Here is a 15598-nt window from a genome sequence, read left to right as displayed (position 1 = left end):
AAGTCAATATGTTGGACCTCTGAGACCATAATAGTATGATTCAGCACTATGAGTTACACGTATGGTGTATAAAGAGACCCCAGTGTGCATTTCTGTGGAGAGGGGTTGCTAATGTGTATTTTGTCAGAGTGGTGTGAGAAGTGTCGCTTCTGGTAGCATGTGAACTGCACTGCAGGAAAATGTGTCAGTATCAACTGAACATCAATATCTGTCATATAATTTTATGATAATAACATGATTATGATCATCATATGTTTATGATCGTCATATGTGTGACTTTAATGACAACATTAGCTGTCACATGTGTCGACTCTAAAGAGACCGTATTCAACAATTTGCCGTCTTCAGAAACAAACAACTAGTACTGGGATCATCTTCAAAGTCATTTTCATGGTATATATTGTATATGTTCATGTGAAGGCCAAATAAACACACCTGGCATTGCAACAATGCACTGATCAGTTCTGTGGTCAGACCACTCTCCGAAATGTAAAAAAGCTTTCAGAGCATGGCATCGCCAATTATATTGCCAACAGACACGGTTAGCATGCTAGCAAGCATTTTATCAGTGCCAAATGGGCTGTTGATGCCTTTTCAGTAGTTAGATGGCTATCTTTTGACCAAAACCCCTTACTGCTAATTTAATCTGAGTACAAAGTACACAGATATCATTAGAAGGTTAGAGGATTGGGATAAACCCGGTCTCAACAGCCCAGACAGCAACCTGGGAGGAATAGTTTTGGATGATTATGTAGGAGGTTAGAATCAGAGTTTTTAGTAAGCTACGTCCAGCCAAGCACTGCTAGATTAAATCTTGTGTGGTGTTTTTTACAATTAGAGATATCACGCTCAGGGTAATTTAGCCGCTCTCAAAGCCTTTTGGGGTCACATGTGGTAGTAATTGGCCTTATTCCATGCCAAACACAGTGAATGCAGTGAAATTGTGATAAGTATGGCTGGTATGTATGGCTTTAAATGCCTGTTTTTTTATTTAATGAATACCAAAGACTGTGCCATGGTTAGAATTTTGTTAGAGATATATTGATCAAAAGATCATACATTATTGTGGAAATGTTTCCATTACCATTTTGTATATTGAAAATGTTAAAATACCATAATTAAATCGATCAAGTAATAATTTGGGAATATTTATCTCTGACAAAACAAAACGTCTCTGGGATGTCTTAGTATTTTAAGCAGCAACCAGAGTTGATCATCATCTGACACTACCACCTAATCAGGGACTTCCAAAGAGACAAGGGTCACTCCCTGCCCCTACTTTTGCATAAATTATGCTGCAAAGCGTCAACAGGCAATATCTGTTTGAAATTAGCAGAAAGTGCCAACATTAGTCACAGCAGCCTTAAACGAGAGGTATCATGTCAAACTAATCTATGGCTAATTACTCTTACTCAAATACAGCATTGCTGCATAATTATGAATGAAAGCAAACCTGCCCCATGAAACAAGAAAATCACCTGTTTACCTCGTTGAGTATTTATTTACATAATGCTTAAAATCCATAAAACTAATTTAGAATACCTCTTCAGGAACACACTGCCATTAGTCGGTAAGAGTTATCTTTCATCTTTTCATGATTAAAGTTGAAAACCTTTGCAGACCATTACTGCAAAAAAAAGACCCTGTAACTTTGTCTCACTGCCAGACCAGTGCCATAACCGACGTGTAGCGTTGTCACTCTTCTAATGTAAAACGCCCCAGGACACAGTGTATCCAAACATGGCCATGTTTCACTTTCGCCGTGGTGATTCTTTAAAAGCCATCTCTGCCCTCACCTGCATTGTCCTCTCGGAAGCACACATGCGGGACAAGGTCACCACTTACACAGCAGAGGCTAATGATGGCAGTTTGTTTAGAGAAGGGCTGCCTTAGATTGGAACGGCGCGGTGGCTGCCAAAGCTGCTACCCAGGCAATTTAAACAGCTCTTCCCCAGAGACTGCAGGACCAGCTCTGGGAGCCAGCGCCAGAGGTAAGGAGATTACCGCATATTACAGTACCCTGCAGGGCTGGGAGAAATTGATGCTAAGAATGTAATCAGGGCCTGGACTTGTGCTCGTAATCTATTAGCTGTGCGCCGGCGTCAGGAATGTTTTGGGTTGAGATCCTTCCTGCAGGAGAGATGTAGTTACCACATGACTGTCATCAGGAGAATAAGTGTGACTCATGAGGTACAGTACTGGTAGTTATGGGTTGATAACTGTCATTTAGCACACTTAATTGTATTACTCCAGTAGTATGAGACTGTTTCATAGACCTGTGGCCCAGATATCTGTCAAATCTTCAATCCCGATAATAGTGTTAGTGCTGCTTCTGATCTCTAATACTATATGGGGTTAGTGATATGGCTGCTTCTGATCTCTAATACTATATGGGGTTAGTGATATGGCTGCTTCTGATCTCTAATACTATATGGGGTTAGTGATATGGCTGCTTCTGATCTCTAATACTATATGGCAGTGGTCCCCAATTATTTTTCCCCAAGGGCCAAATTATGTAAAGCAAGTGAGGCTGAGGGCCAACAACCCCCCCCCCCCCCAAAAAAATGACAGCGGTTTAAAAAAATAACAGTTTTTATTAGTGCTGTCAAACGATTAAAATATTTAATCACGATTAATCGCAAATTAATTAATCGCAAATTTTACTTTAATGCTCTTATCATGGAAAAGTGGATTGGCTTGCTTTATGCAATGTTTTATTGTATTGAAAAACAACATTGCCAAACAGGGGTGTACAAAATAAAATTATAAAGTGCACATTTCAGACTCTGCTGAAAAGCTGCCCGTTGAGATTTTCAGACAACAGTGAAGCTCGCTTCTTTTGCACAACTTTTAAAAGGTAAACTTTCTATTCAGAATCTTTTTATCAAATATTTCGCCTCACCATCACTCAAACCGTAACGTTAGCCTACTACACAGTTTGCGAGGCCAAAAAGAACGTTAATCTTAAAAAAAAAAAAAAATTTTTTTTTTTTTTTTTACGAGGTCGCGGGCCAAAAATGTGCCGTACCCGGGCCGGATCTGGCCCACGGGCCGCCATTTGGGGACCACTGCTATATGGGGTTAGTGATATGGCTGCTTCTGATCTCTAATACTATATGGGGTTAGTGATATGGCTGCTTCTGATCTCTAATACTATATGGGGTTAGTGATATGGCTGCTTCTGATCTCTAATACTATATGGGGTTAGTGATATGGCTGCTTCTGATCTCTAATACTATATGGGGTTAGTGATATGGCTGCTTCTGATCTCTAATACTATATGGGGTTAGTGATATGGCTGCTTCTGATCTCTAATACTATATGGGGTTAGTGATATGGCTGCTTCTGATCTCTAATACTATATGGGGTTAGTGATATGGCTGCTTCTGATCTCTAATACTATATGGGGTTAGTAATATGGCTGCTTCTGATCTCTGATACTATATGGGGTTTAAGTTAAGTGATCTTATGATCTCTATATGGGGTTTACTTTTTTGTGTGTTCTTCTCTTATTACCTTACCCCACTGTGGCTGTCTTAGTTTTTCTTTTTTTTCTGACTGGGTGTGAAATGTCATTATTACTTGGTAAGATTATGAACTCAAGTTTAGTTTCCCTTTGCCGGATCAAGTGCATGAACTGTAGGATCATCAAACCGATAAAGAGGACATGTCTCCTGCGCGCACACACATTAATAGAATTTCCTGTCCTGACATCCTTGCCACAAGCATCGCTCAGCTTTCACCATAAAGACAGGAAGCACTGTGGTAATCTCAAAACAGCGCCTTGTCAAGACGGCTCAGCAGATGATGTGCAGTTGCAATGGAGGTGCAAGAGACAGAAGGAGGTGGTTAAAAGCAGCCCTCTAAGCCGTTGCACCTCTCCTTGCTCTGCCAGCGTCTCCTCATCTCCCACTATGGTCTCATTTACACCCTCCTGAGGTGCTGGAGGCAGAGCATGTGGCTAATGACTGTCTCTGCGCTCCTACCTCAGCACTATTTCTCTTTCTCTCCTGTCCAGTGCCGTAATGAGATTCAGACAAATGAAGAGGGCGCAAGCGATCGGGGAAGTCTGCTTTCTTCGAGAGTGTATTTATCGCGATTGTCTTTTCCTCGCTTGAATGAGTGGAGTGGCTCGAGCCTCCTCAGATGAGCCAGAATCGTTCCCCCTGACTTTCACCCAGTTTGCTTCACCCATGCTGTGTGTGTGTGGTTCTTTGAATCCAAACAATTTGCTCCCCATTAATCTGATTCGCTTGGCACAGAATACAACCAGAGCCAGAGGCTAGAGAACAGAGTGGCAAAAACTGAAAGAATACCACTCTATTACTTTTTGTCGGGGGGCAAAAAGATAAAAACAAAAACAGAAATACCCTGGGCAGGGTGACACAGAGGGAGAAAATAGAACAACATGCAAAAAAGTCTTTCTTATTGGGTTCAATTTGATGTAAGATGACGACTACACGGAACATGGAACAGTATTTTGAAGAACACATACACATAGCCAGTGAATGCCATTACATGTTTTGTATAACCTGAGATAAAGAAATAGGTTTACAGGTTTAGTTTTCTCGCTGCTTCTCGTTTGGAAGCACAAGGTACCACCTCCTACGGTATCATACAAGGCAGGCCCCTCTGAACAGATGCCTGAAACAATTACTGAATGTTTTTAAGTGTAAATGAGTGTAGATCGTGCCAATGTTACTGACAATTTCACCATGTGTTTCATCAGGCTCCAGTCATTTGGCAAAAAGAGCCTGCCAAATTCTACAGGTAAACCCCCTTGCAAATAGTGTTCATTAACACCTGGAAGGATTCCAGAGCTTTTTGTCACTGTGAAAGAACAGGTTCAGAGTCCCATTGATTCACCTTATGTTTAGTAGTGCTGAGAAGAGAGTGATCTACTATTGTCTTGCACTGGGTGGTATATGACCTTATGTCATTTGTCACAGTCTCAAAGAAGTGGTAACTAACCCACAATATTAAGTTAAACTGTGTTAGATCTAATTCTAAATCCCTATTTATCCTTATTGCTGTGGTTTACCAATCGACTATATGTAAATTGAATATAAAATTGTCTAGGGAAATCTTCCCAGTGGCTTAAACTGTTCTTAACAACATTGATAAGTGATATGTGAGTATACTTCTAAAATACTACTTGTTGTGATAGACAAGATTTGAGTTGCTAACAGCGATGCCATATATTAGATAACAACAATGAGAGACACTTGAGGAGATAAGTTTTGGTTACATTTTCTTCGGGCTGAAAACTACAGTGATAGTGTGGCAACAATGAGACAAGAAGACAAAACATCGTTGAATCTATAAAGAATCTTACCATAAAGGACTGAGTCCTTGGCATGTTCACACTCTAAATAAAGTGCCTCAATTCATCATCTTCTGTACAGTGATTCATCACATTCCACCAGCAACACGCTCGTTCCTTGGCCCCCCTGAAGAAACAGCATTGAAACAGTATTTTTTTTATAGACCCTGTTGAGCTATCCATTGTGTATTAATACAGCACTTGTGTCTATGTGTGTGTGTGTGTGTGTGTGTGTGTGTGTGTGTGTGTGTGTGAGAGAGAGAGAGAGAGAGAAAGATAGAAAAGGTGGGATGGATAGTTAAGGTATGGTGTTACTAGAGTTTTTAGAGAAGAGAAAAAGAGGAGGAAAATTAAGACACTTGACTCATGTCTTGTCAGAGTAACTAATGTCCTTTAACAACTGACATCTTCCACAGGGGCACTGACTTGATGTATACGCCTCCTGATCATATTTGAAAACTTGAGCATTGGATGCCCTTCTATGTCCCTTGACTTGGCATGTTTATCAGTGATGGATCACTATAAGATCAGAAACTGAACATCCAAATACACTGAAATGAACAGTGTCATGTAATAGAGTATAGAAGAGGGCTCTGGTCTATGTATGAATATGGCGTATAAACGTTAGCAGATTAACTTGCACCGAAGACCAGATTCTTACATTATCCAGGGGTCATGCAGATCATCAAACGTCTATGTGGATATCACTATCCAATATTAAGCACTTTTTTTAGAGCTCACAACTGTTTGATGGGTGTGTTAAATGTTAGAATGTATTATGGGGATGATAGATTCTCTACTGAGGTTCAGTAGCTCCGGCACATGTGCTCCCTTTTTTGTATTCATTAGTTGTAATCAGTGTTGAAATCTAGCAGAATTAGACGTTGCGATCCGGACCGCACCTCACAGTGGGAGGACACAGCGCTCTTCAGAACGAGTGGGGGACAGCTCTAATGACTTATTCATACCAGCCGGGTCTTTCATGCTGTCTATGCCTATCACTTCATGGAAATACACATGAACGCCTCCCACTTCCTGCCTTCTTCTCTCTCTCTCTCTCTCTCTCTCTCGCTCTCTCTCTCTCTCTCTCTCTCTCTCTCTCTCTCTCTCTCTCTCTCTTTCTATCTGTCTTTCTCAGCCCCATCACTCCGGCGCTGTACAGCGATCTCCCGCGTTCATGCAGCCCTAAAGGGCCTCCCAGCGGGTGGCCCATGTTTGCATAATTTTATTTCGCGTACGGAATAAACTCTCCGGTTGCACTTGATTAATCATGGCTGCATCCCCCCTCTCCGTGTACTTATCACAGACAGTCTTGTGTAGTAATGTGGGATTACAGGCGGTGCTTGAATGGTAATCGTCCAGCCGCCATAAGTGGGGGGGAAGAGATCCGGGAGGGAGGGGGGAAAAAAAATAATAATCCAAAACAAAACAGCAAAGGCGTGTGTCTGGAAATGAGAATGTTTGCTTTGTGTCTTCACGTGAATCGGGGGATTACAGGTAATTAATTGGACCCCCTGCGTTGAGTCAGTGTCTTGCAGATACAAATTCAAAGGCAAAGCTTTCGTAGGCTCAACATGCTGCTGCATGAGGTGGCCCCAGCCACAGGCAGCTACCTGGCTAACCGCATCTATTTAAAGCAGCAATAAAGAGTTTTGGTCGAAAAGTGGCAATCTAACTACTGAAAAGGCATGCAATACCCTAACAAACACCAGCAGCAGCACAGTTGGCATGTAGGATAAAATGTATATGTTCCTCATTTAATTCATTAGGTTAGTATAGTATTCCATAGTATAACTTGAATTGACTTGGTGGTAACTGAGTTGGCCAGGTGTTCTGTCTGACCTGTTGTGAAATGTTTTTATGAGCTAAGAGAGTCACCCAAGGCTTGGGGTTAAGTGGGTCCTCTGTAAATATTCTTCTCTCTGGTGAATGCCAGGTGACTACATTGTAAGAGGCCTGAGGAGGAGTCTGTACAACTATAAGATGTGACTATGCCCAGAGGAGTTTGAGTTTGTTACTGATTGTAATGCTTGTAACAGTGCTCCCGGTATCGTGAATAAATCTGCAGTACCACTCCAGATGTCTGTAAGTCATTTTGACCACAGGCACTGATAAAAGGCTTGCTAGCATGACAACTCATGTCCTTTCGCATTATAGTTGGTCTGATGTAGATGTCACAGATTTACCCTGAGTGGTCCAATCTGGATCACTGCATTGCATCCCGCATAGCCTAGACGGCCAGTTGAAGTGCCAGATGTTTTTGTTTTATCTGCTCTTATGATCTGCTTCTATAATTATTTACCATGAAAATAAACTACAAGATGATCCCAGCACTGGTTGCTTGTTTCAAAAAGTCCAGATTGTTGCATACTGTCCCTTTAAAGTCCTTTGCTTTTCTTTCCTTTACAGGTGAATCGTGCACAATGACGGAGTACAACAAGCTGAAGAGTATGCTTCTGGACATGCAGCTCAAGGGCGTCAAGCGCAAGGACAAAGGCTATGGGAATAGCATGGATGAGAAGCGGGCCCTGGTGGACGCCATGTTCAAATACCTGGATCTGAACGGGGATGGGCGCCTTGGCAGCGAGGAGCTGGCACAGGTGGGCACAGGCTGAAGTGAGAATTGGATTACCGCAGGTAGTTCAGAGCATTTAGGGGGTGTGAACGCCATGCCAAGGCTGACCTCATTCAATGGAGCCAAAATGCACAACAATAGGCCAGATACTGCACTGAAGGGCAGACCTCTGTATAGCTCTGTAGTGATGATATCACGTGAATGCAATACTAGGAGGGCATTTTTTTCCAGTGTCATAGTACCTGCTCTACATGTACCTTTGTCACAGAGTGATGCCGTGTGTCCATACAGATATCCACAAAGGAGCACTTGGAGGACAGCCTTCTGGAGTGCACCATGCAGGACCTGATCCGTTATGACGACTACAACAACGACAGCCACCTAACGCTTCACGAGTTCTACACCGCCTTCCGTGAGTCTCGCTGTTTCCTTTTCTCTCTCTCTTTCTCTCTGTCCATCCCCTGACCGTCATTATGGCCCTGGTTTAGGCCTGGTATGAATCTCACCCAGGCTGAGCGGAAGTCTCACAGCCAGTTCGACGTGCCAGTTCTCATTATCTCCAGACACCTGTGCTGTCCCTCTAAGCACCTGGCCGTTTGGGTTAATGCAGCCAAATCACGGCTCCACCATGAGATGTGATGGGATCTGATGGTTTGTGATCAGACTTTGCCCCTGGACATTATCACAATCCTGATGCCCTCTTTAGTGTCTTGCACCTCTGGCACCAAGTTCAGAGCAACGTAAACAATTTCATCCTCCGAATCGAAAGCACGGCAGCAATTACCGTGCATGTCCAGTTCGACGGAGTAGATAAATCATTCCATTAGTGCTGGTATGTGCGGCCATTCTCAAAGCTTCGGCAATAGGAGCAACAAAAAAAAAAGAGCACAGGTCCATTAAGCCTGGCGGTCATTAACTGCCGTAATGACTGGTTTTAGTGGAATCGCCATTGTCATTACACAGTTCCTCCTCTTCCAGCGGCCAGATGGGCCGCCGTGATTCTGCTATCACCTCATACACACAGAGCACCACAAGGTGGTAATGCGAGAGGTGGAGGAGTGGGCAGGGACTCATAAAACAGTCCTGAGTGCACCCCATTCAAGGTTAGAGGCTGGACTGTAGAAAGAGGGGGGGGGGGGGGGCATTGTTTTTTTGTGGGTTTTTGGAGGACCTCATCATGTGTGAATGTCAGAACATTATGATCCTGGGAGATGAAATGTGTGATATTCACTCCAGGGACCGCAGATCCAATACCAAAAAAAAGCTCAGGTGTCTCTTTTGTGGTGTGCAGTAATGCGTATGTAGGCTCTCAAAATGCTCCACTTCCACTGGGTTCCAGAGGAGATCTTTGTTCAATCCTGCACAGTAGAAGTGGTTTTATAGATTATGATAATCATTCGTTTAATTTCCTGCAGAAGCACTGAAGCTCTGATGGGGGATGACTAGCATTTGTAAGAATCTGACAGAAGACGTCACACCGGCCTCTGCCGTCAGAAAAGCGAAGGGATCAATACGGAAATGGAATTTGTTTTACTCACCTTCTCTCAGCTCTGACGCAAGCGGGTAACATTTATTTAATGTCAATTCATATTAATAGCTTGATTTAGCGGAACAGAAAGGGAAAAAAAAGGCTGGAACACCCTCTTCGTAGCTCTTCGCTGTGGAAGGAACGGCGCTTATAAAAGATGCACACTCAGGCCGGCCCTGCTGTGAGGCTAGCGGATGCTCTGAGATAAAGCTGAACTCCCTCTCAGGCCTGTGCCGATAACTGTGTGTGTGTGTGTGTGTGTGTGTGTGTGTGTGTGTATGTGTGTGTGTGTGTGTGTGTGTGTATGTGCCGATAACACACATGCACAGCCGCAGCATTCCAGGCCAGACCAGGCCGGATTAGATTGTGCTGCATTAATATGATTTCTGTTATCAGAAGGAGGGGGAAGAGTTGCAAAGCTCACATGTATATCAGCGGCCTTAAAAAAGACTTGGGGCTGTGTGTGTGTGTGTGTGTGTGTGTGTGTGTGTGTGTGTGTGTGTGTGTGTGTGTGTGTGTGTGTGTGTGTGTGTGTGTGTGTGTGTGTGTGTGTGTGTGTGTGTGTGTGTGTGTGTGTGTGTGTGTGTGTGTGTGCGGGGATGTGGTGTGGGTTTGAATGCCTGCTGCAAATGCCGCGAGCACCCATTACATGTGGGAGTCTTTGTACTGTAGCAGAGATGGCTGTAAAGGTGGACACTGCATTCATCTGTAAGCGAGAAGAGATAGAGGGTGAGAGAGAAAAAGAGAGAGTGAAGCAGAGTAAGAGACAGAGGGTGAGAGAGAAAAAGAGAGAGTGAGGGAGAGAGAGGGAATGCGATAGAGAATGTCAGTAAAAGAGCGAAAGAAAGAGAGGGAGAGAAGGAGAAAAAGAAAGGAAAATTGAAAGAGGAGAGTAGAAGAGCAGGTGCAAGGCTGGGTGACGTGGCGCCCAGTATCTTATTCGCGAGGGTCTATTTGTTTTTCACGGCATACGGTAATGGCGGAATTATAAGGACATGGTGTGCTGCACTGACAAGCACCGTCAGCAGATCTGCTTAATTAATCAAGTGGCAGAAACAGCGACGGCGGTGGAGAACAGGTCAGGGGAAATGACAAGAGAGTAGGGGGGGGTGGATGAATGCAATGGCCTGGGGAGGAAAGGTCTGCTGAGCGAGATGCGCTGGGGGTGGGCGGGGGGGCTACAGAGGAGAGAGAGGTAGTGTGTGTGTGTGTGTGTGTGTGTGTTTGTGTGTGTGTGTGTGTGTGTGTGTGTGTGTGTGTGTGTGTGTGTGTGTGTGTGTGTGTGTGTGTGTGTGTGTGTGTGTGTGTGTGTGTGTGTGTGTGTGTGTGTGTGTGTGTGTGTGTGTGTGTGTGTGTGTGTGTGTGTGTGTGTGTGTGTGTGTGTTTGTGTGTGTGTGTTTGTGTGTGTGTGTGTGTGTGTGTGTGTGTGTGTGGTGATGGTGGGGGGATTGGAATCGGTGGTCTGTGGCTGGCCGTGGCTCTGAAGGGCACTGTGGGGGGGGTCCGCTGCGTGCCAGTCCTTGTCGCGCCATGATGGATCTCCTCCATAGGGGCAGATAACGCGGGGCAGCAGAAGGGTATGCTTATCACAAGGAGATCACAGGTCTCCCAGGGATGCAAATTACTACATTAGCCATGGAGGAGTCAATTACACCCACGCTCTAAAGAGAATGGTTCTGTCTGTCACCCAAAGTCATTGCCTTTCTGTGTTTTTTGCCAATTGAAATGACGCGGTTCAGAATAACGGCACACTTGGGCTTTACTTCATTCCATACATACACACTCTGTGATGAATAGAGACACCTTCATTGCTCGAATTGAAGTCTCCTCAAGAAAACTGATTCTCTCTGTCCAGGGACTGGAGTTTGGTGTGCCTTTGCTTTGCCATTGGTAATCTGATCCGTTCTTTGAATTTCCTATCGGTTTTACGGCCTATGTTGTCATTCTGCATGTCAGCTATTTACAATTGGCAAAGGACCACATCGAGGACTCGCGCTTCATTTGTCTTCATTATTGTGTGTTTGTGAGTGTGTGTGAGAGAGTGAGAGAGAGAGAGAGAGAGAGAGAGAGAGAGAGAGAGAAAGCATCCTTATTTGTGAACACATGCAGGCATACATGTGTCCTCTGTGGCTCTTGCATATGGCCAGCTGTCACACAGTATAAAGCCAAAGATTTACTCACTTCTGCATATGATGGCAAGTCTGGCGAGGACTGTCTCCATGGCAACGAGGAGCCACTGCAATCTTGCCATAATCTCTTTTTTTTGTTTCAGACACTTCTCAAAGCAGTGTGTTTTTATAGAGATAGAGCACCAGTGAATTAATAAGCCCCTTAACCCTCACCTGCTCACTTCTGACTCAGTACCCCAAATATGAATTCAGATTCACTTCAGATGATCCCGATCTGTACAGTGATCTTTTCCAGTGAAAGTGTGCTGAAGTCATTAATATATGGTTTATTTTTTAAATAAACAGTACACCAGTATTCGTTTTAGAACATAGAAATGTAAACTAAACGAATGTCACATTGTAGATGTCAGTTGTAACGTATTTTAATTGCTTCTTAGTTATCTACGTACCTTAGGTATCTTTAAATCTTGAGTTAGTCCTGTTTCATGCTGTATCTAATTAACAGAATTCCTGTTTGCTCTATTGATGAATCTGGTGAACCATCGGCATGGCGCACCACCCTCTCACAGCTCCCTCCACACCAAACGGCACAAGTCCTTGAGCTCCAGCGCACTATTACCCGCACTGAGGCCCCCGGCTGTTAGCACGGCAGCATGTGGTCGTCTTTTATCTTTCCTCGAGACTCTATCTCAAACGAGGAAATAATTCATTACCATGCCTCCATTGATTCGGGTCTTCTGCGGAACCCTGCTCCTCTCCGACTTCAAACGTGTATGTGGGGAGCGGGAGAGGGAGCCGAGTCCTCCTCATCCTCACCTTCATCAGAGGGGAGCGCAGCGGGGCCGCAATGAAAACTCTCGTCTGATCGGCGAAAAACCGCCCCAGAGAGAGATCAGCCCTTTACCCTCCTCTTCACGCCAAGGCCAGGATAAATATGCGTCTGTGTGACGCAGGCAGCAGACGCAGGGAATTGGGCAGACTGACTGAAATCGGCGTGAAAATGTGCCGATATCACCAACTGTAAACACCTCACTGGAAAGACTTGTCAGATCAGTAATAACTGTGTAATGGCATGGAAATAGAGTTGTAGGAAGTTGTGCTCATTCATAAACTCGTAACTCGTAAAAATTGTAATTTCATAGTTGTTACTAGATAATAAGTAACCAGTGAAATTAAGTCACTGATAATAGGGCCTTGATGGCGATATGCTAGTCAAAATAAGAATAGAGACATAATAGAGAAAAATTTGAATTTGAATGTCGATTTACCTTTGGTAATAAAAACAATAATTTCAAATCATAAAACTGCAGCAGAAGGTGAGTACTCCACAAATGATGGTGTGATTTTTGCATTAAGATAAAAGTATTCGCCCCTTGGGCTTCAGTATGTTGCTGAACTTAAATCTGTTTTGTGTCAAGAATTAATTAACCTTTTATGTTGTTTTTCTCAGCCTTGCCGTTTATTTCTCCCATAATTATCACTGCATTTCGTATGACTCGATGGCGTTTAAGTTTTCCAAACTAGCACAGATACTTAGATGAACACTAGGCCTCAGTATAATCATCCAGTGTTGTTACATTGCCATAGGCCCTCCTACACACAAGTCTTGTTACCGAGCAACGGAAAATGTCAATACACTGTTATTACACTGAGTCAATAATAGGCAGTGCTCTAAAAAAAATAATTAAAGGAAAGAAGCCCACAGTTAATTGTGTCCGTGAATGGCTTGATGAATGACATTTTATCAACATTTTCAAAGTAAACTACTTTCTGCTTGCCACTTGACATTCAGTAGGAATGATTCTCAGATCGTTAGAAGGTGGTGGGCTTTTATTTAAAGGACATGCAGTTTTGATGTTGCCATAACCAAACAGTTAACTCGCCTGAACCACACCCCACTGGTCAGTGACTGGTGAACCCTGAACGGTGACTTACGAATCAGTGCTGCTTTACATATTAATTGACTATAAGTACAGTAGAAATTGAGCTGGTAGGTTGGTGGTATCAGACCAGGAGAGCAACGCTCCAATATTTAAATAGTAATGTAGGGACGTCCTCTCTTTTTCAAATACTGAGTACTTGTCTACTCCATTCAGACCTCATCAGTACAGTAATCATGATCAACATCTATAAACAGCTTAAATGGCAGATTTCAAGAAAATTGATCCCCCCGCCCCACAATACACCTGTGTGCTACAGACTTCAGCTATAAGATAACATAGAGGGGTAAACTCTCTCTCTCTCTCTCCCTCTCTCTTTCTCTCTCTTTCTGTCACTTATCCATGTGTTTGTGACAGAGTGCCAATATTGCTTTTTAGCTGTGAATGGTAGCTGCCAGTGTTATTACCAAGCTCCCCAGGCTGCTGGGCTACACATGCTAAACAGTGTCCTGTGTATATGGTGATTGATCTATAGCCCACAGAGTATCCAAAGGCAGAGCACTGGTCTAATGAGCAGCACAGCAGATGGACCACAGTCCATTCCACCAGTGGTGAAACACCCATACATTTGTGGACAAGTCATCTTACATGCTGGTGTATCCTGTCCATTTGTGTTGTGACTATCCTCACAGACGAAACGGTGATGTATGATCTGTCCCCCTGTACATAAAGCGCACATGGGTTCATCTGTCAGTCAAAATATGTCATCTTTCCAGTGTCATGCTTTCGGTGTGACCCTCAGCAAGGGGAAAAATAAATGTGTTTGCTCAATTTGGGAGGGAGTTGTTTACTTGGGAATAAATTGGTTTGTCACGGCCATTTTCACAGACCTGCATCGCATGGATCAAACACAGTTTGGTATACTTCTGTGGACACAGCCTGAATATGGTCTCTGTTAGGTGCGGATAGTGCGGAAAATGTCATCATCTGCATGTATGGACCGTCTGATGTAATAAATGAAGGAAGTTTCTTCGTTTTTGATGCAACAACACAATGTTGTGTCCATATTGACTGTGCATGAGCGTATCTGTGTTGCGCAAAGCCGAGTCCACAGAAGTGTACCTCAGGCCTTTACTCGCTCAGAGATCAGATGGAGCACAACTGAAGTACGGTGTGTGTTGTTTTGACAAACAGATGGCCCTTGATGTGCCCCTGTGCTTCTGACAGCTGTGCTGGACAGGTCTCCAATATGGTCAATATTTTTATGACCAAACTGAAAATGGTTTTTCGACTCAGAGAACATTCTAGAGTTGCTAAAAAAGAGCAGCTGTTTTATGGCTATAGTCAGATGAATGAAGCACCCGACTGAGGCAAGACATGAGCTTGCTTGTATTTGGATGACGGATGTCATGCTGATAATGATGGTAACTGATTATTATTTATGTGTTACTGTAAATGAGCGAACTGTAAATCAGGAACATAAATAGATTTTAAAAAGTGATATAAATAATGGATGCAAATCAGGAGGGGTCCGTTACATCTTTGAACAGCATGCTGCAGACTTAAGCACGTCTATTAAATCTTTTGAAAGTCTCCTGAAAATGACATGCATATTCATTTATAATGCATTGCTTTCATGCAAAGCCTTTGAGTGGGAGTGTTGAACGCTGTGTGGTCTGGTGTTACACTACAAAGATCAGTGCTGTTAAATGAAAAAGCGTTGCACAACAGGTGGCTTATAAAGTCGAAGTTTGATTTGAAGAGAGCGTCACGGTGGGGAAGGATGGCTTGGTTCTGCCCTGGTCAAAATCCACTTCATCCACTGTAACAAAAGCAGAATGTGAGGCCTTATTACTGTCTAATGAGCAATCTTGTGCTGTAGAATGCTTCTGTGATCTATGAAAGGCTATGAGTTAATCTGTTTGTATATGTTGTAGCGGGTGCTGTGGTGGCTAATGCTGCAAAGCAATGGGGAGAGTTCAGGTCTTGCTGAATAGTCCTGTGCAGCGTATTACAATATCCAGCCACGTGAATTAATTGGGAGGATGGTAGTGAGGGAGAGGAGTGAAAGCATAGCTCTCTCTCTTGGGGCTGATAAAACTGGTTCCTTGGGAAAAGTTCCTGTCTACACAGCAAGAGAAGGAGCTTCAGGTTTGTGCTGCG

The 15598-nt window shown here is 43.5% G+C and overlaps 1 protein-coding gene across 1 annotated transcript in view; it reads left to right on the top strand.

Annotated features, from left to right (window-relative positions):
- The window catches only part of fstl4 (follistatin-like 4), a gene marked incomplete at both ends in the record, with an annotated part of 99882 nt that overhangs the window by 61499 nt on the left and 22785 nt on the right, over positions 1-15598 (top strand). Inside the window, 2 exons of the mRNA XM_080855194.1 lie at positions 7733-7923; positions 8190-8310. Coding sequence (XP_080711320.1) covers positions 7733-7923; positions 8190-8310 — 312 coding nt within the window. The remainder of the gene's footprint in view (positions 1-7732; positions 7924-8189; positions 8311-15598) is intronic.

The sequence above is a fragment of the Sprattus sprattus genome (assembly GCF_963457725.1).
Source record: "Sprattus sprattus genome assembly, chromosome: 1".
NCBI lineage: Eukaryota > Metazoa > Chordata > Actinopteri > Clupeiformes > Clupeidae > Sprattus > Sprattus sprattus.
The sequence above is the reverse complement of the archived record's forward strand: the minus strand, read 5'-3'. Positions and strand labels throughout refer to the sequence as shown.